Source organism: Neofelis nebulosa, chromosome 10 (assembly GCF_028018385.1).
Source record: "Neofelis nebulosa isolate mNeoNeb1 chromosome 10, mNeoNeb1.pri, whole genome shotgun sequence".
In the NCBI taxonomy this organism is placed as follows: Eukaryota; Metazoa; Chordata; class Mammalia; order Carnivora; family Felidae; genus Neofelis; species Neofelis nebulosa.
In genome coordinates, this window is record NC_080791.1 from 15449990 (window position 1) to 15469053 (window position 19064).

At 50.3% G+C, this 19064-nt stretch overlaps 1 protein-coding gene across 7 annotated transcripts in view; it reads right to left on the reverse strand.

The window, feature by feature from the left end:
• The window catches only part of FXYD6 (FXYD domain containing ion transport regulator 6), a 30514-nt gene that overhangs the window by 3434 nt on the left and 8016 nt on the right, over positions 1–19064 (reverse strand). For 3 of the 7 annotated variants that reach the window (XM_058686862.1, XM_058686856.1, XM_058686855.1), the window contains 4 exons: positions 2142–2204; positions 1497–1535; positions 1312–1386; positions 455–491 (listed from right to left, as the gene is read on the reverse strand). In XM_058686862.1, the coding sequence (XP_058542845.1) occupies positions 455–491; positions 1312–1386; positions 1497–1535; positions 2142–2199 (209 nt within the window). In that variant the 5' untranslated portion in view covers positions 2200–2204. Of the gene's footprint in view, positions 1–454; positions 492–1311; positions 1387–1496; positions 1536–2141; positions 2205–16559; positions 16769–19064 lie in introns of those variants that run through there. The other 4 variants (XM_058686859.1, XM_058686860.1, XM_058686861.1 and 1 more) reach the window with 3 other exon arrangements.

Genomic DNA, 19064 nt, shown 5'->3' on the forward strand with positions numbered 1-19064 from the left:
CTGAGCGCTGGGAAGGAGTGGCTTGGGGCCCCCTGGGGGCTGGCATCGTGTCCTGCCAGACTTTGGGCTTCTGAGGTCCACTGCTGCCCCTGGTTTTGGTGGTAGACTAATGGGGTATGGGGTGGGGGGAGAGGTGAATGACGGAGCCCGAGCTCCTCCTCGGCCAAAGAGCCCCGTGCACAGGTGACGAGCAGGGACAGCGTCGCAGGGCCTGTAGAGACGAGATGGACCTCCCGAGAGGCTCTGAGGCCCTCCGCTTCCCTTCTCCCAAGCGCAACTGCCTCAAGGGCTTTCAGACGCGCGTCCAGCACCTTCTTGCTTCCCTCCCCTCCTCAATATACGTCAGAAGAGAGGAGGGGCTAACCCTCCATGCTGTGCCCTCGTGTTGGCCAGGGGGCCCCGCCCTGTCCCCTCCTAGCATCACCCCCGATATCCACACACAGGCCATCCTCACCGGGGCTTCTGATTGAAATTGCACTTGCATCTGCGACCTGAAAGGCAAAGAAACCACCCGAGGTCACGCTCCCGGCTTGAGTTCAAGGTCACGCTCCTGGTTTGACCACAGCAAAGCTGCCACAGGGGGCTACGTAAAAAGCACAGTCATATGTAGCAATCCTCTGTGGGAGTAGGGTTCTTCTGAGGTCAAGGGACAACATTCAAATGCCCGGATGATGGCCGTACCACAGTCTGCTTGATCGGGCAAGGGCAGAGGGCTCCGCGCGGCCCGGGCTCTCGTGTGCAGAAAACAAACGCGGGGGCACCTCTCTCAGAGCACTCTAAGGACAGCTCCTCGCTCTCTCCTGTGACTCCCCGACCTCTGCCTACTGGACACAGCTCCAGGACAGCCACCCTGCCCTTTCTGATGACCTTGTTGTCATCAAGCATTTATTTTGTTCACTTTTCTTTAATGTTTGTCTATTTCTGAGAGAGACAGAGACAGAGCAAGAGCAGGGGAGGGGCATAGAGAGAGGGAGACACAGAATCGGAAGCAGGCTCCAGGCTCTGAGCCGTCGCCACAGAGCCCAATGCGGGGCTTCAACTCATAAACAGCGAGATCATGACCGGGGCCGAAGTCAGACGCTTAGCCGACTGAGCCACCCAGGTGCCCCTATTTTGTCCATGCTGCCCTGTTTTACTGAGCACTTACTATGTGCCCCGCACTATGTTAGGTGCTGGAGATAACAGGGAGAACGGGCCATCTCTCTCTCCCCCCACCCCGAGAGAGCACGGCCGGGCTCCTACACCGTTCTCCACTCCCCCGGCAGCTGCAGACATCACTCTACACAGCCAACAGGGAACGAACAAACTTACTCAGGATAAGGAGAATCCCCACGGAGAAGAGCACCACAGCAAACACCAGTCCCCCGATCCGCAGAGTCTGGTAGTCTGCCAAAGGAGCAGAGGTGACAAAAGGAAGGGAAGAGCACGGCTTCCCGTCCCTGGGCGGGGCCACACCTCCCCCTCCCCCCCCCCCCAGGGTTACCATCACCGCTCACCATAATGAAAAGGGTCCTTTTCCTTCTCCTGCTCAGCTGCTGAAAAAATAAACGAGTGTGGGCAAGAGGAAGACAGCTGCTCATCTGGTTCCCTAATACCCCACCGGTGTCACTTCCCACAAAGGGAATCCTGGGAGAGAGAGCCCATTAAGCAGAGGTGCCTGGGGAAGCACAGAAGGGCCTGCCCACTAAGGCCAGCCCGAGAGCAGAACTGGGTACCACTCAGAGCCCTGGTGCGATTCTGCGTGCACAGCACATCCACATTTCTTGCCCCTTTGTATTGTTACATTACCCCCCAAAGGCAGGGTCTGTTAGCCCCCTGTTACAGGTGGGGAAACTGAGACCAAGGAAGAACATGTGACTTGCACAAAGCCAGAATCTAGACACTGATGAGTGGGCCTGGCTCCCAAGGTTCAGGCAAAAAGTCTACAGGGATCTGGAGTGCTTGAGAGCTTAAAAGTAGAGCCTGCTGGACCCTCTGGGGAGAGGTGGGCGGGCTGGAACAGGGTCTGTGAATACATGCTGCCTTCTCGCAATTTCTCTGCTGACTTCAGCGGGGACAGGGGAGTCACTGATCACACATGGAGAATCTGAGAGCCCCCCAGCCCTTTGTCCCAAAGGGCCAGGACCTGGAGGGGTACTTACCACTGGCCAGGACGCTGGGAGCCAGCAGGCTGCACAGAAAGATCAGCACCACCTCCATGGCGTCTGGGGACAAAGGAAGGAAAGTGAATCTCTGCACAGGAGACCCCCCACCCCAGCTCTCGGCCAGGTCAGGGGCCGCGTAGGGCTCCCGGCTCTATTCTGAGTACCCTCCACACAGTAAAAGTTGAAGCCACAGAATGGAAGTGGCTGACACTGAGCTCTTACAGAGGGCTCTGCACGCATTAATTTAGTTACTACAGCTGCCTACTATGACAATCAGTAGGCGCAATGACTGACCCGTTTTGCAGGCGAAGAACCACAGTTTAAAGAAGTTAAATGAGACTCCTGATAGTGAGTGGCAGAGCCCAGGTCCTAACCCCTCCACCACGCTGCCTCTCTGGGGCCGAAGCCGGAAAACCCCAAGGCTTTGGTGATGACCCCAGCTGCGCCCGCCTCTCCAGGCCATCCTTCCGGGACTTCCTGGCCTGGTTCCCCACGGCCAACACCCACAGTTGGAAGTTCGTTCTTCTAGGAGATTAAATGGGGCAGGTAAGCAAATGCCTCTCTAGCCCAGCCAGCCCGCCAGGTGGGGCGGGAGACATGCTGTTCACTGGTCTCCGTAGGGTAAACCCTGAAATGCCAACAGCTCTCCCTTAAGTTGCCCCTGACACCCTCACCTCTAAGGTGCCTGAGCCAATTCTTCCTCCAGTCTTAGTTCATAATCCTCCAGAAAGGCCGTTTAGTCAAACAAAGGCAACGTGTTCTGAGTGCCAGCATCCTGACCTTCCCCTTCTGTTCGTGAGCTCATCGAGCCCCTGGACTCTGGGGCCAGGGGCCCCAGGATGGGCCATCCGGATGGAGGCAGCGGGCGGGCAGGGACAGATTTCAGTGGAGTCACATGCAAGTCACTCCTGGGCTTAAGGAAGTACGTTTGGTGAAGAGCCATCAAGGAAAGGCAGAAAGAAACCCACACCAGGAAAGTGCAAGGCTGTCTGTCTTCCTCCAGGGGGTGGGACTGGCAGTGGCCTGACCCCCCCCCCCCACACACACACCAGTTTCTAGTGGCCAGGACCATGCTGGCCCTGAGGGATCGCCCCCATTACTTGCCAGTCCCCATGCAAGAATCCTCGGCTGCCCTTCACCTCTCGGCCACCAGGGGTCAGAACAGCTGCATCCAGAGTCGCGCTGAGACCCAGCCAGGGACTTGGAGAGAGAGCCGCTCAGTGTTCATCAAAAGGCAGTAATTTGCTTCTAATGCCATCTCATCTATTATTTGTAATTTTTTCCAATTTTACATAAGTTTTACATTTTATACGTATAAAAATATATATATGTGTCACGCCCGCATACATAGTAATAAGATGAACACTCATAACTTAAAAGCTAGAACTTTACAGGCACCTGCTACATTTACCTACATTTTCCTCCAAATCGTCCCTCTGCCTCACTCCCAGAGGTAAACAGTATCCCGGACAATGTATATCCATACATTTTTTTCATCATTCCCTTGTTCTTCCTCAAAGAATTTTTTCTTAATGAAAGATAAAATTCACACATCATGAAACTCATCATTTAAAAATGTACAATTTTCGGGGCACCTGGGTGGCTCAGTCGGCTAAGCGTCTGGCTTCAGCTTCGGTCATGATCTCACGGCTCGTGAGTTCGAGCCCCACGTCCTGTCTCCCACTCTCTCTCTCTCTCTGCCCCTCCCCAGCTCGTGCCTTCTCTCCAAACCTGTGCCACCATCATCACTAACTCCAGAATATGTTCATCACCGCAAAAAGAAACCCCATACCCACTAGCCATCGGTCCCATTCTGCACCCCGGCCCCCAGCCCCTGACAACCACTGATCCAGTCTCTCCACCTGTGGATTCACCTATTTTAGACGCTTCACGTAAAACAATCATTCGCTATGTAGCCTTTGGTGTCTGGCTTCTGGGATTTAGCATCACGTTTTCAAGGTTCATCTATGTTGTGGCCCGTGTCAGAACTCCGTTCCTTTTTATGGTTGAGTAATGTTCCTCTGTACGGCTATCCCTCCCATTCTTCTTCAAAATCTATCCATCATGCGCATATTATCTTAATAAGATGCGGGTCATGGAGCTTTTTTGAGCTTTGTAATGATCATACTATGTTGTTTGCAGTCTTCTGGGACTGGCTATTTTTGTTCAACGTTGTTGCTAAGATTCACCCATTAGGACATGTAACCTTCGGTTCATTTCTTTCCAAAGTTGTGTAGTATTCCACTGTGCAGCTTAATTATCACGTATTGGTTCATTCTCCTCTCAGTGGAGATCTTTTTGGCTTTTCCCATTTTGTGCGATTATAAATAATGCAGCTGTGAACATTTTTATGCGTGCTGCACAGCGTAAGATGCTTTTTCATTTTTTTTTTTTTTTTGCCGTCATTTTCACATGGAATACTTTTTACGTCGGAACCCAGTGCAAATACATCTTCACGTATACCGGGAATAACAACATCACAAAACAACTCTTAACCTTAAAATGAATGATGCCCTCTGACAGTTTCTGTTCTGATTCCCTCTTTAAAATAAAATGGTTAGACCCACTAACGGGTCATACTGCAGTAGGAAGATGTATATTCTAGAGACAGGCCTAGGAGTGTGGTCACTGAGTCGTACAGTACAAATTGTCAACCTCACGGAATACTTTCGGATTGTTTCCCAAAGCGGTCATCCCCGTTTCGACACCCCACCACACCACCTGCATGACTGTGCCTATCCCTCGGCATCCTTATCCACACTTGGTGGTCAGCCTGCTTAATTTCCGCCAATCTAGAGGTGTGAAATATGGTCTTAATCTGCTCGCTCATTAAAGGAGTCGGGCTTCTGGTCCTTCATCGGTCACGTGTCTTTCAGGTCTTCTGCTCACTTTGCAAATGGGTTGGGCATTTGCCCAACGTCCCTGACTCCGAATCCGTGTCTCCATTGCTACAACTTGACAGCGATCTTCCCGCGTGGTAGGAGAAACTTCTTCTCTCTTCCTCTTCCCCCTCTTCCTTCAGGAATATCTTCCCTCCTCTTTGTCTTTCGCTCTTATATATACATTTTAGAATCAGCCTGTCAAATTCATCTGAAGCTGTTGGGATTCACACTGGAATCGAGACAGTGGATCTGAATCTTGAGTCTCCTATCCATAAAGGAGTCTTGAGACTCCTATCTCGAGTCTCCTATCCAGTCTGCCTTTCCATTTGTACATCCTTTTCAACGTCTTATATTGGTTTTATAAATGCTTTCATGTAGGTCTTGCACATCTCCCACGAGATTTATCCCTAGCTGCCTTATACTTCTTATTGCCATTTTAAATGCAATCTCATGTGTGTTTTCTAATTTTCGCTGGTACAGAGAAAGGCAATTGAGTTGTACATCTTGATCTTAAATCCAACGATCTCACTAAACTCTGTTAATATTTCTAATAATTTACTTACAGATTTCCCCTGGGTTTTCTCTGTCGACATATCCTCTGCAAATGATACAGTACGGTTTCTTCTTTGCCAATGCTTACACTGTTGGGTTTTATTTCTGGTCTTCTGTACTGCTAGGCCTTAGAGTAAAATGTAGAATAGAGGCAGTAATACAGGACACATCCACACACATGCAGTCTTATTACTGGTTTTTATTTTTTACTTGTATTCCATTTGTGTGTGTGTTTATTTTTAATTCTTCCCAGCTTTACTGTGATGGGACACCTAACATTGTGTTCGTTTAAGGTATGATGATTTGATGCATGTTTGTGCTGCCACATATTGCCACAATAAAGTCAGTTAATACCTCCATCACCTCACATAATTACCTTTTGTGTGCATGGTGAGGAACTATAAAGAAAATATGGCGCATATATATATATATATATATGTATATATATATATATATATACACATATATATAATGAAATATCATTCATTCAACCATAAAAAGAAGGGAATTATTGATTTTAAATAGATTTCTTCTAATGTTTTATAAGTGCCCCTGTAATCCTGGCTTTCCAAGATGTTTCTGTTTTACATTAATTATGAATGAATGTTCTGGATCTATAGCTTTTAACCTTTAATCCATCAACGAAGTAAATTATGTGCATGGGTTATCTAATGTCAAATCATCCTTACACTACTGGGATAAAACCAATGTATTATTGTCTTCCTAATAAATTGTTGGATTTGGTTTGTTGCTATCTTGTTGAGGTTTTTGCATTTATGTGCGTAAGATTGGGCCGTAATTTCTATTTTATTGTGTTGACCTTGCCGGGTTTGGGTATCATGATAGTCCTGGCCTCACAGAACAAGTATTTCCTCTCTTGCTATTCCCTGGAAGAGTTTGCAGAAGACAGAAATAATCTGCTCTGTGAGCACCTGGTAGAATTGTATGACTTAGTCTTCTCTTTGTGGGAGGATTTTCAATTGCCTTTTCAATTCATTAATGGCCATGACACTCTTCAGATTTCTCTTCCTCTGGAACATATTCAATGAGTATAATTTTTTATAGCGATTTGCCCTTTTCTGCTTTCAAATTTATTATCAGAAAGTTGCTTATAGCATTTTATACTTACCCTTAGAAATCACTAACTTCTGTTGGATCTGTAGTTATGTCTTTTTCTACATTCCTAACGTTGTTATTTGTGACGACTTTTTTTTTTCATCAGCTTCACCAGATGTTCACTCATTGTATGTCTTTTCAAGAACCTGCTCTTGGTTTTGCTGATCCTTTTTACTATGTTTTAAATTATCCTTCATTCTGCCTTACATGTTCTTTGGGTTCATTCTATTATTCTTTCTTTATATTTATCTTCTTATGTTGGATACCTGGTTCATTAATATTTAGCTTTTCTTGTTTTCTTTTTTTTTTAATTTTTTTTTAACGTTTATTTTTGAGACAGAGAAAGACAGAGCATGAACGGGGGAGGGGCAGAGAGAGAGGGAGACACAGAATCTGAAGCAGGCTCCAGGCTCCGAGCTGTCAGCACAGAGCCTGACGTGGGGCTCGAACTCACGGACCGCGAGATCATGACCTGAGCCAAAGTCGGACGCTTAGCCGACTGAGCCACCCAGGCGCCCCCTTTTCTTGTTTTCTAATATCAGCATCTAAGACTGTAATCCTCCAAGTGCTACATTTACCCCAACACATGAACTTTGAAATGTGGCTTACGGCTTATTAAGTTCTTAGTACTTTAAATTTGCACTGTAACCTCTTATTTGACCCAAGTGTTATAAAGCGGTGTGTATGTTAAATGTCCAAAAGTATAGTGATTTTAAATTACTTTCATAATTGACTGCTAACTGAAATGCACTGTGGTCAGAGAATGTGGTCTGAGGATACAGATGCCTCAAAATGTATTCACCTAATATATGGTTAGTTATTCTAAAAATTATATTCCATTTATTAGAAGACTGCGAATTCCTTCATTGTTGGGAAGAAAGTTTTATGTGCCTATCAAATTAAGATTATTAAACTGTGTTGTTTAAATTCCTACACACTTTATTTTTTTTGACTGGCCTCTCAACAATGGAAATAGGTGCTTTAAAAGATACCTCTATGAGGAAGGATTTATATATTTATCCCTGTGTTTCTTACAATATTTAACAGAAAAATAAAAATTGCTATATTGTCCTATGGGTTGGATTAAATTCTATTTCACTTTCCACCTTCTTGTGTCCTTATGTGTTGTACGTATATTTTATCATCTTGTAAATGGCAAAGACCTAGATTTAAAAAAAAATTTTTTTCTTAATTCCACCTGATAATTTTCTATTAACTATCAAGTTTAGCCCATTTAATTTTATTGTGACTATTGACATATTTGGTCTGATTTGTTTCTCTTTTGACCTTTTTTTTTTTTTTGATTTTTTTTTTTTTCTTATTCACTTTCTCCCTCTACTGGTTAAGAAATTATACAAGCTATTTCTAGTCATTTAGTGGTTACCTTTGGAATTTTACCACGTGTGTTGGCTACAGACTGAATGTTTGTGTCTCCCAAATTCATATATTGAAACCTAATTCTCAATGGGATGTATTTAGAGATGGGCCTTTGGGAGGTGATTAGGTCATGAGGGGGAGTCCTCATGAATACCATTAGAGCCCTTACAAAAGAGAGCTCTCTCACCTCTCCCCCCAAGTGAGGCCTCAGTGGGAAGATGGCCATCTGTAAACCTGCTTTGCCAGCACCTTGACCATGGACTTCAGCCTCTAGAACTGTGAGAAACAAATTTCTGTTGTTTGTAAGTCCCCCAGTCTAAGGTACTCTGCTGTAGCAGCCTGAGCAGACAAAGACAGTCTTCGATTTAACAAAGTCTAAAGTTAAAGCGTATCACAGTTACTGGGTATAACACCCTTCCTGAAAAAGGCAAAAACACAAATCACCTCCCTCCTAATACATGTGCTATTGTACAAAATTTCAGTTCCGTTTGCAATTCTATGACATAGATATTAGAATGTATATTTCATGGAAACATGTTTGTCTAGATTCCCTCGCATGTGTGGTAGCCGGCCTTCAAGACGGTCCCCACTACCCCCTGGTATTGCATCCTTGTACAGTCCCCTTCCACACTGCACCATCTGTGTGACCAATAACATACAGCAGAATTGATATGTCCCTTCCAACAAACAATAGATTATAAAAGGCACTATGGCTTTCTTTTCTTGCTTGAGCTTGCTCCCTTGCTCTCTCCCTCTCTCCAACTGCTTGCTTTTAGGGGAAAAGGCGTCTGCCGTGTCGTAAGGCTCCTCCAGCATCCCTGCCGAGAGGCCCATGTGGCAGAGAACTGAGGGCCTCAGTTCAGAAGCCCCCCAGGAAGGAGACCTGCCACGAACCACGTAAGTGAGCCTGGAGGCAGATCCTCCAGCTTCCACACGATCCCCACCCCTGGCTGACAGCCTGACTGCAGCCTCGTTAGTGACTCGGAGCTGAACCACGCAGCTCAACTGCTCCCTCGCTCCTGACCTCAGGAACTGTTTGAGAGAACTAATGCTGTGGTTTGAGGCTCATTTGTTATGCGGCAGGAGATAACCGATGCGTTGTATTTACTAACTGATTTCTTCATGATTCTTTCTGCTGAACCTTAGCCATGCATCAAGACCTTTTCTTCACTCCTGAAGAACATCTTTTCACAATTTTCTTTAACAAAGATCTATTACTTACAAACTCAGGTTTTGTTTACTGAAAATGTTTTCATTTCACCCTTCCGGTGGACAAACTCTTAGGGGAATCCCAGGAATTCTGACCTCCTAATATTCCGGCCTTGGTGTGATGCCCTCCCCCTGAGTGGGGACCGCTGCTGGGACTGGCTGCTAGCCAGGAGAGGGGCTGTTTTTTTGGGGGGGTTTAATGTTTAATTTTTAGAGAAAGAGAGACGGACAGAGTACGAGCAGGGGAGGGGCAGAGAGGGAGGGAGACACAGAATCCAAAGCAGGCTCCAGGCTCTGTGCTGACAGCTCAGGCTGGAACCCACGGACTGCGAGATCACGACCTGAGCGGAAGTTGGACGCTTAACCGACTGAGCCACCCAGGTGCCCCCTTTTTTAATTAATTTTTTCAATAGGAGAGGGATTTTTGGCAACAGGGTCCCTCCTAGGAGCAGGAAAGACACATGTTAAGGGTTCCAGGGAAGCAGTTACTGCCATGCCTTCCCCTCAACTCCCCCCAGATCCCTTTCACAGCTGCTGAGGTTCAAGTCCATCCTACAAACACACACTGAATTCTAGAAAGAGCCACACTCTTCTGGGCTCTGCAAGGGATACGTGGGTAAACAAGATACAGCTTCAGCTTCCAAGGACTGGCAGGGTTTGGAAGCAAAGGGCTCGAGTACCTCAGCAAGTGCGAAGAGAGCTTCAGGAGACGTAAAGACTACAAAGAAGGGTCCATCGGGGCAGGGAAAGGGGGAGCAGGGATTACAACACGGAACCTGGGACGTTCCCATGGAGGAGCTGACATTTCAGTTGGACCTCGGAAGGAGGATGGGATTCCGATGGACAGGGGCAAGAAGAGAGAAAAGCCAGGGCTCCCTGGCAGAGGAAATAGCATGAGCCAAGGCAGTGAGAAGGAGAAATGGGAGGCAGGGATAACAAACAGTACTCGGTTCAAGTTCAGTTCGAGTTGAGCCTCGAGGCACTTCCTTGGATGGTGGCTGCCTGAAGCGGCCACCTCACAAGGATTCTGAATGAAGTCCATCAGGAGAGGGGGCCTGGCCCCATTGGTAATGTCTGCGTAGCACTGGAGGGCCCGGGACAGCCATCTGCCAAGTATTGGCCATTTCTAGAGCAAGATACCCTCCAAACAGTGAACGATCCTGTTGAGCGAGGCATGAGGGGTGGGCGGTGAGAATTCTGATAAGTCAGATTGTGGAGGCTCTCGAATGCCAAGCCGAAGAGTAAAGACTCGTCTTTGTGTTCCGAAGAAAACATTTCTGATCAAGTTACAGTGTGCTGAAAGAAAGACGGTTACGGATTTGGAAAGCGACCAACTCCCTGTTCCTCCAACCTGCTGCCCAGGCCTGGCCTCCACCAGCCACACCTCAGCACAGGCCTCCTCGGGGCGACTCTCAGCCCCTGCGCCCACTTTGTAAAAAGTCTCGTCGGTACCGTCGGCATTGCCCCTGAGTCAAGTGGCCAAACACACACACAGAGCCTCTACAAAGACACACAATGCCCTTCTCTCATGGCCGCACCAAGAAACCCCAGAGGGGCCTCCCCTCCCTCCCACACAACCGCCCCTGTGTGTGCCACGCCCTCCCAGTTACCACACATTTCATCTCTCCCAGGAGGGAAGCAGGGCCCTCTGGGACTGGCTAAGGGTGGGTGCGGGAGGGACAGAGAAAGAGGCAATAGAAGTGAGAAGTCTCATTTCCGGGCCACAGAGTCTAAGGAGTAGATGGAAGAAAGGAGGGAGGGATCTCTAGAAGAGGGAGAAGCAAGGCTGAGTTGGGCAGAGCTGGGAGAAAGGGTTCAGGAAACCACATTAGCCTCCAGATGCGCGTGCGTGAAGCCCCGGAACCCTGCCTGCGGGGAGCCTGAGGACCTGGCTCTCAGGGACAGGGTCTCAGGACAGTGGGGGGAGGGGGAGGGGGGCGGGGTCCTGGCCCCCTTACTCTGCTGTTCCCCAGCTCTGAAATTCTACACCATCTAGACCACCCTCCCCAGCGGGGGGGGTGGGGGGGGTGGGGAATAGGACCAGCCACGTTTTGCTTCCTCCATGGCCTGTGGCATCTTAGGAGAAAGACTTCAGGTTTCCACTGGTGGTTCTTCTCCTCCTTTCCACGTTCACAGTTACCTCTATGTCTGTAAACAGCTGACATTTCAGGTGACAGCAACCCTTCCACGTTAATTTCGCTCCCCGATCTTCCTGCCTTTTGCACAGTTGCTTTCTGCATGTGCGGGAGAAAGCAATCAGAAGAGTTTCTCCAGCGATTATCTTTCCATTCTGAGTCACATAATTTCACATAATTGCTGGGTAAAAGCTGCTCAGAAAAAGAAGCCACTAGTTGATGATATAGCAACATATGCTCTATTATTTTTGATTCCATGCAGCAGCGAGGTAGATCAGAATACCCAGTTCTATTGTGAAAATAACTCCGAAACAACCTCCCTCTAACGTGCACAGCCTCCAAATTACAGTGGAACTTGATCATCTCACGCTCATGCCTCTCTCCCTCCGCCCCTAAAGCCTCGAGCCCTGTCCAGTGCATCTGGCCTGCCTGTCTTTCTTCAGGCTCAGCCCATCAGAAACATGCCCAGAGGGATCACTGACGCCTGAGTCCTGGCAGGATCCCCAAAGAAACATGAGCCCCACCCCCCACTCCAGACAGGACATGCTGGATGGGACCCATTTACGGGGCCACAGAATGCCTGGGCCCCATTGTTTAGGCTGACTGGTCACCCTCGACTGTGTAATCAGATGCCAGGGGACACGACTTAGCCTGTGATGTATCCAGATCTCTGCAACAAAGAAGCCCGTTAAGAGAAGATTCCACTGTGTATAAATAGGACAAAGCCAAGATGTGAGGTTTACCAGATGGAGCTGGAATCACAGCATGCCAGGGTCAGAATGATGAGATAAAAGCTCTTACTTCTTATTTGAGGAGACCGAGGCCCCAGCAGAGCAGTGATGCGGCCAATTCACACAGCTAGCCAGGGCACAGAACTGTCTGCGGCTCCCGTCTGAGGCTCTGGTGGGCTCGGATAGGGAGACGGGCAGGCCAGGCCTGCAGGACAGGAGGCCACGAAGGCAGCCGGGAAGGAGATAGGAATGGGGTTGCACCAGAGCAATGAGAGGGGGTGGGAGGGAAGCACCTGACAGGCTCCTCAGCTCTCCATTAGAAGACCACCTTTGACTGAGGACATTCAGGGGGGCAGCGCCGGCTTCTGGAAGGCGAGAAAGAGAATCACGTCCAGAAAGACCTTCAGGAGGCTTGGAGCCCCACTCTTAGTCTCTCAACAGGGGGGCAAAAAACAGGAAGGCAAGAAAAGAAAAATTAACAGTCCTTTCCAATTATCCCAGCCATGCCGTGTGGCTGATCTTGGTGCAGGTGGCTATTACCTATAGCCTAGATCTGAACAGCCTGAGGCTCGGCGAAGGACCAAAAAGAGAAAAGGCCCAGGACTAAAAAACGTCAAAGACAAACTGGTCTGATTTACTGACAGAGAGGTGGGTTCTTCAAATTCCTAAGACATTGGTAAGTCTGACTGTCAGGAAAACAGGACCAGACTGTCTGATCTATTTGTGTCAAGATCGTATTACAGACGGGGCACTGGCCCCAGCAGCCTTTTCAGGCCTCCTTCGCCTGGGATTCTGTGAAAGGGTCGTGTGTGCACCTCATGAGTGGTACCGACGGTTCCGATGACACGTGCTAATGGATGGGGCTCGGGGAAGTGGCCAGCACAAGCCAGCTGATAAAGCCCACACCCGTGCTGTACCTTGAAGAGAACGTAGGTGTGATAACGCCTCCGTGCTGGAAAGACTGGAATGTTCTTGATCCTCTCGGGCACCCCTTCCACCACTGAGGTCTCCCTGCTTCCCCATCCACGCAGGGACAGCCAGGCATTCAGACACACCCCCACCCCCTTTCACACACAGAGACCCTGTCCTCCCTGCACCGCTCCTCACCTTTCTGCTTCCCACCCCGGATGCTTTGGCCTAAAGCTCTCTCGGGCTTTTATGCGCCAGAATAAAGAGAAAGCAAAGAACAAAAGGACAGTCATCATCTACTTGACAGCTGTGTCTGGAAGAGCTCAAGGGGGCACTTTTCCAGGCTCCGTCCTGCTGAGCCCAGAACTCCCTTGGCTCCTTCTCTGCCACGCGGCTGTTTGCAGGATGGGGAGGGCGGAGGGGGGGGGGGGGCCGGGTTTGCTCCTCATCTCATGTTCCACGTGACCAGTGAACCTGGAAACGGCCAGGACCACACTGTGGCCCCAAACCGCTACACTCCGGCCTTGAAGCTCCCCAACCACAGGACCCCCGGCCCCTCCCCCAAGCTTCATCATGTGTAAAATACATCTTGGGCCCTCTTCGGGGAAGCTGCTCAAAATCCCCCTTCCTCATATAGCCACGTGACATAGCTGCGGCCTCCCTACCCGTAGACGCCTCTGTGCAATGTGCAGCCCATCCCCCACCCCAGGCCAGGGCGCCTCGGCCTCAGGTTCAGGTTCACGCCCACGAGCCAAGGGCGACAGAACACGGACCTCCTGAAGAGGGACGTTCAGGCCCGGAGTTCTCCCCGCAGCTCACACATGGCCCAGTCCCCACTCACATCACACACCTCTTGGGGCGCAGCCTTGACGGGAGCGTGAAAAGGAAGGCGGAGGAAAGACAGGGGAGTTTTCGAGGTGGTAGGAAACGGTGAGCTTGATGGTAGGAATAAAGAAGCAAGGTGCTGGCAATGGGGGGTTGGGGGCTGGGGACAGAGGCCTGCCGGCAACATAGGAGTCCTTCTGTGAACCCCATGGAAGGCAGTGTGAGGAATGGAAAAGTCTGAGGTGGAAAGCCCATATCCGAAGCCCAGTCTTGGGGCCTGGAGTGGCATAAGAGATGATAATAATAATCATGATGAGTAGCCTAGGAAGTATATATTACCATCAAACCCATTTTAGAGGCAAAGAAACTAAGGTGGAGAAAGAGAGGTCCCCTGGCAGGTGAGAGCTGGATTCTAGGCTTCAACCCAGCTTTGTGGGCTTCCTGCTGGGAGCCCAGAACTCATCCCAGGGGAGGGCCACCTATACTGCGGCTCCCTGGAGGCAGGGGAGGGGCGGGGGGGGGCACCTCCCCAGGCAGCTGCCACTCTGTTCTTGCTCCTCCCCCAGCCTCTTGGGCTGAGCTCTGCACGGGGGCCACAACAGAGGGCGCTCCTGTCTCAGGGTGAGCCTTTACCAACCAAGCTCCCCAGCGTCTCTAGCTTCATGCATATTCATACAGTGAACACACAGTGCCTGCCAGCTCACCCCGGAGGGAGAATTTATATTCCCTTGTTGGACAGAAAGCTGTTTACTCAGGAGGGTGATTTTTTTTTTTTTTAACAGATTCCAGAATTGCACAGCTGATGAGGCTGCATTTGTGCCACACCAAGTACTGTTCTCAGTGGTTTAAATATACTAACTCATTTAATCCTTACAGCGGCTCTAGGGAGTGGCTCTGATTTGGATCATCCCCATTAGACAGATGGAGAAACTGAGGCCAGGGAAGTTAAGTAACTTGCCCAAAGTCCCAGAGCTAGAAAGTAGCAGAGCCTGGATTGGAACCCAAGTAACGTGGCTCCAGAGTCCTTGCCTTGAGCCACTCTACTCACCTGCCATTCTGCCTCTCAGTGGTTTTGTGGCCTTGAACAAGCTACTCTACCTCTTGGAGGCTTTGCTTCTGAAATGTAGAACAAGGGTAACGACATGTATCTCAGGAGCCATGAGGATGAGAAGAAATCACTTTTGTGTGTCGACAAGTACACTGGTCGGCCCACGCCCTTCCCTTCTGAGAAGGGTATCTCCTTTCGGAGGGGAGAGGGCGCCTCCCCCACCCCAACCCTACAGGTCTCCTGGCTAAAAGGAGCAGGTCTGAGATGTCAGTGGTCCCCCAGGGACTGTCACTTGGTGGGAGCAAAGGGAGGAAGGGTCAAAGCAGCCAAGCTGTGAAGTTTTGGGGGGGGGGGGTTGGCGGGGAAGCCTGTAGGGGAGTCAGTTCACCTGTGGGAACAGAGGAGCAGGGAGAAGGGAGAGGGAGCAGGTCAGGGCTGGGTGTGCTCCAGCCCCTGCAGCTCCCACACCAGGGCTGTGCATCCTGTCGTTTGGCCCTGAACGGGGTACCTGCCTTGTCTAACCAAGCTGGAGTTGGCCTTCCGTTGTTTGCACTGGAAAGAGCTGTCAGGTCAGAGTCGAGTTCCAGGCCGGGCGAACAGAGACTGCTCATTAAGCATCAGCGGCTGACAGTATGACTACTGTCACTCCCCAACTCCTTCCTCAGCTTCCCCTCCATTTTCTTCTACCCTCTCATGGGAAATGGGGAAGAGAAAGAGAGAACGGAGGCAGGGAAAGGGCCCTGGTCCCTTCCTCTCACTTCCCTCCCTTCCTCCTCCAGCCACCCTCCAATCTCTGAGGGCTCTGGCGTCCTCCTGACCGGTGGGAAAGGGCCCTCGGCCCTCAGAAGACACAGGCAGGCAGAGAGGGGGTCTGGGGAGGCCCCCCAGAGCCACTGCTTTCTCTTGCCCCAAGAAAAACTGCCAGTGTCACCCAGGGCCACAGACAGGCGGCATGGGGGAGAGCGGGTCTCACTGGGGCAGCCAGAGCTGATGACATGTCGGCCACCACAGGGCAGCCCCAACCCAGAGACACAGCAGCAAGAGAAACAGAGGGCCCAAGGTAGCAGAAGAGGAAGGAAATCCCAGAGGAAGAGAAACTGAACAGGGGAGGCACCCAAAGGGAAGCTCGAGAGGAGGCTGACAAAGGAAAGACCCGATGAACCAACCAAGCGAGGTTGGCCAAGGGCAGAGTCCCGGCGGAGACCGAACGCGAGGAAGAGAGACACAGGTGGCAAAGCAGAAAGGCCGGGACTGCTGTGAGACGAGCCAGTCTGCTCTGCAGAAACACCAAACAAGCCTTCGTGCCACCGTCCTCCCTGCGAGGCCCTCTCTGGGCCTCCACCCTACCCCTGCATGCCCTAGGCTGGGTGCTGAGACTCACAGGCACAGGGTCAAGCACACTCATGCCTCGGGCAGCCCTAATCCCCCTGCCTCTTGGGTTGAAGGGGCGTTGGGACAAGGTACACCAGGACAGAGACTCTTCCACCCTGGACCTCCGAGTGCACCTGCGGCTGCTGTCAAAGAAACGGGGAGCACCCTTCCTGCTCCCGATCCCCGCCCACGGGGGGCCGAAGGGGCCGAGGGTGGCGATGGCGATGTTGATAACATCATTTGCAAGACAGTCTGCTGACCAGACGGTTTCACAAGCACCAGCTCAAAGGAGTATCACAACTACGTGTGACGCTGGGGAACCGGCCATTTTACGGACCAGAGGAGGCGAGGCCCGCCGTGACTCGCCCGCGGCCCCGCGGCAAACGGTATCGGCTCCTGAGTCTCTGGGGGGCCGAATGCTGACAGTGCCCTTCCAACTCTTGCTGCCTCCCTGGCCAGTGTGGCAATGCGTGGGGACTAAGGGAGATGAAAATACTGACCCTGACCCCACGCCCCAGCTGGGCTCATTTGATGGGCGTGCTCTCCCCCCAGGCCAGAGGGGAAACACGGGTAAGCATAACGCAAATTAAGTTAGATAGCTGTGTTTAACTTCCGCACGCACGCGTCATGTCACTTTCATCCCTCACAGCGGCCGGCTCAACTCTGCGCTGTCCACTATGACCGATGTCAGGGGAGGGCTGGGACCCCGGAGCCCCCTGGGAGGAGAGGGGAGGCCTGGCCTGTCGGCCATCGCCGAACCCCGGCTCACAGTTCTGCCCCTTCACCCCCAGCTGACGCACCCTCGTGTCCCTCCTCAGCCCCCACCGCCCACAGCAGCTGCCGGGTACCCTGACGCTCTCTGGCCCGCGAACATCAGCACCTTCATGCCGCAGCCGGACAGTGTCCCACACGACCCGCAGGTGATCCCGTCCATCAGAGCTTGGGGAAGCCAACAGAACTACCAGCCCAGCCCCCAGCAGCCTTTCAGAGCGGGCTGCCAAGCTGCAGATCCCCCCCCCTCCTTTTTTTTCTAGAATGGCTCAGAATTAGATCAGGGTATAGAACTGAACTAAAGACCACCCCTCCTCAAAAACAGATCCACATCCACAACATTGTCCCACGGGAAGATGCTTTAACTTCACCAAATGCTTCTTTTCAAATACTATCCAATCCTAACGGTCGCGTATATTTCAGCCTGCATTCTTAGATCAGATTGCTTTCCAGACCGCTGAGATCGGCCTGCATTTAGGCGGAGCAAAGAAAAGTAAGGTTGGGACGGGGTGTAACTTGAGAGAATGGCACTATTCTCTTTCCGGGAATCAAATTAATACGGCTTTATTGATGGCCTGCTTTTGCCTGGGCAACTTAGTCATCACCGAGGGTACAACACACACAGTCACTGCCTCCAGGAGCTTACAGTCTAACAGAATTCACAGGGTCCCCCCTGCCCCCCAGCCTCCACACTGCTGTCGGACCTGACAGATCTTTCTAGGGCAAACAACATGGTCCCAGCCATGCTCACTCCTGCAATATCTCTACGATCTGGCCTTCTCTCTCTCCCCACTCTCAAAATCAATAAACTTGAAAAAAAATACAATTTATATGAATAAATAAATAAATAAATAAATAAATAATAGAAACTTTTTGGGGAGCCTGGGTGGCTCAGTCAATTGAATGTCTGACTTGATTTCAGCTCAGGTCATGATCCCAGAGTCATGGGATCAAGCCTTGCATTGGGCTCTGCAATGGGTGAGGAGTTTGCTTAAGATTCTCTCTCTCTGTCCCTATCCCTTTCTCATGGTCTCTCTAATTTTTTTTTTTTTAAAAAGAAAGAAATGTTTTACTGTGGCGTATAAATACCTCTAAGTCTATCCATTTTCTACCCTTCCAGTATTTTCTCCCATACTTTCAGCTAAGATAGTCGACTCCTGTTTCCTGCTGTTCCCACCACTTAGAATGCCCTTCCCTAAAGCAAAAAGAATATGAAAACAGAGAGAGACAAACCCTAAGAGACTCTTAAATACAGAGAACAAACTGAGGGTTGCTGGTGGAGTGCTGGGTCAGGGGTGGGGGAGGATGGGCTCCACGGGCCAGGGGCATTAAGGAGGACACTTGTTGGGATGAGCACTGGGTTTTATACATAAGTGATGAATCACTAAATTCTATTCCTGAAAAACATTAGTTAAAAAATAATAAGATTTAAAAAGAGAGAGAGAGAGAGAGAATGCCCTTCCCTAACGTGCAGCCAAGGTTGAAAAATGCTGCCTTTGTCCAACGACCTCTCCAGCCTACGGACTGAACTGTATGCTTCTTTCCCCCAGACTCAACGTGCACCTGTTGCCTGTCATTGGCACTGATCCGGCACACCGCACTTTCTGATTCAGGCTCTCTTTAACAAGGCTCTCCTAGCTGAAAAGTCTCTGTGCCGCCCCGTGACTTGCAAGAAACTGAGGCCGGACAGCCAGCCAGTGAGTGCTAGCTGACAGACGGATGTTTGAAGGAGCACAGCTGTAATCACCAGGCCCTAGAATTGTGTCGGGGAGGTGTGGGGGGCACCGAAAACCCAGTCCTATCAACAGCAACCGTGATGATTCACATGGATCGCACATACCCTTGATGTTGATGTGGCATGATGAAAATAGCATTCCGCCTCTGTGATTTTCCTCCCCAAAACCCATAAGCCCGGTCGAGTCATGAGAAAAAAGTCAGACAAATCCGAGGTTGAGGGGTATCCTACCATATGGATGACCAGTCCTCCTCAAAAC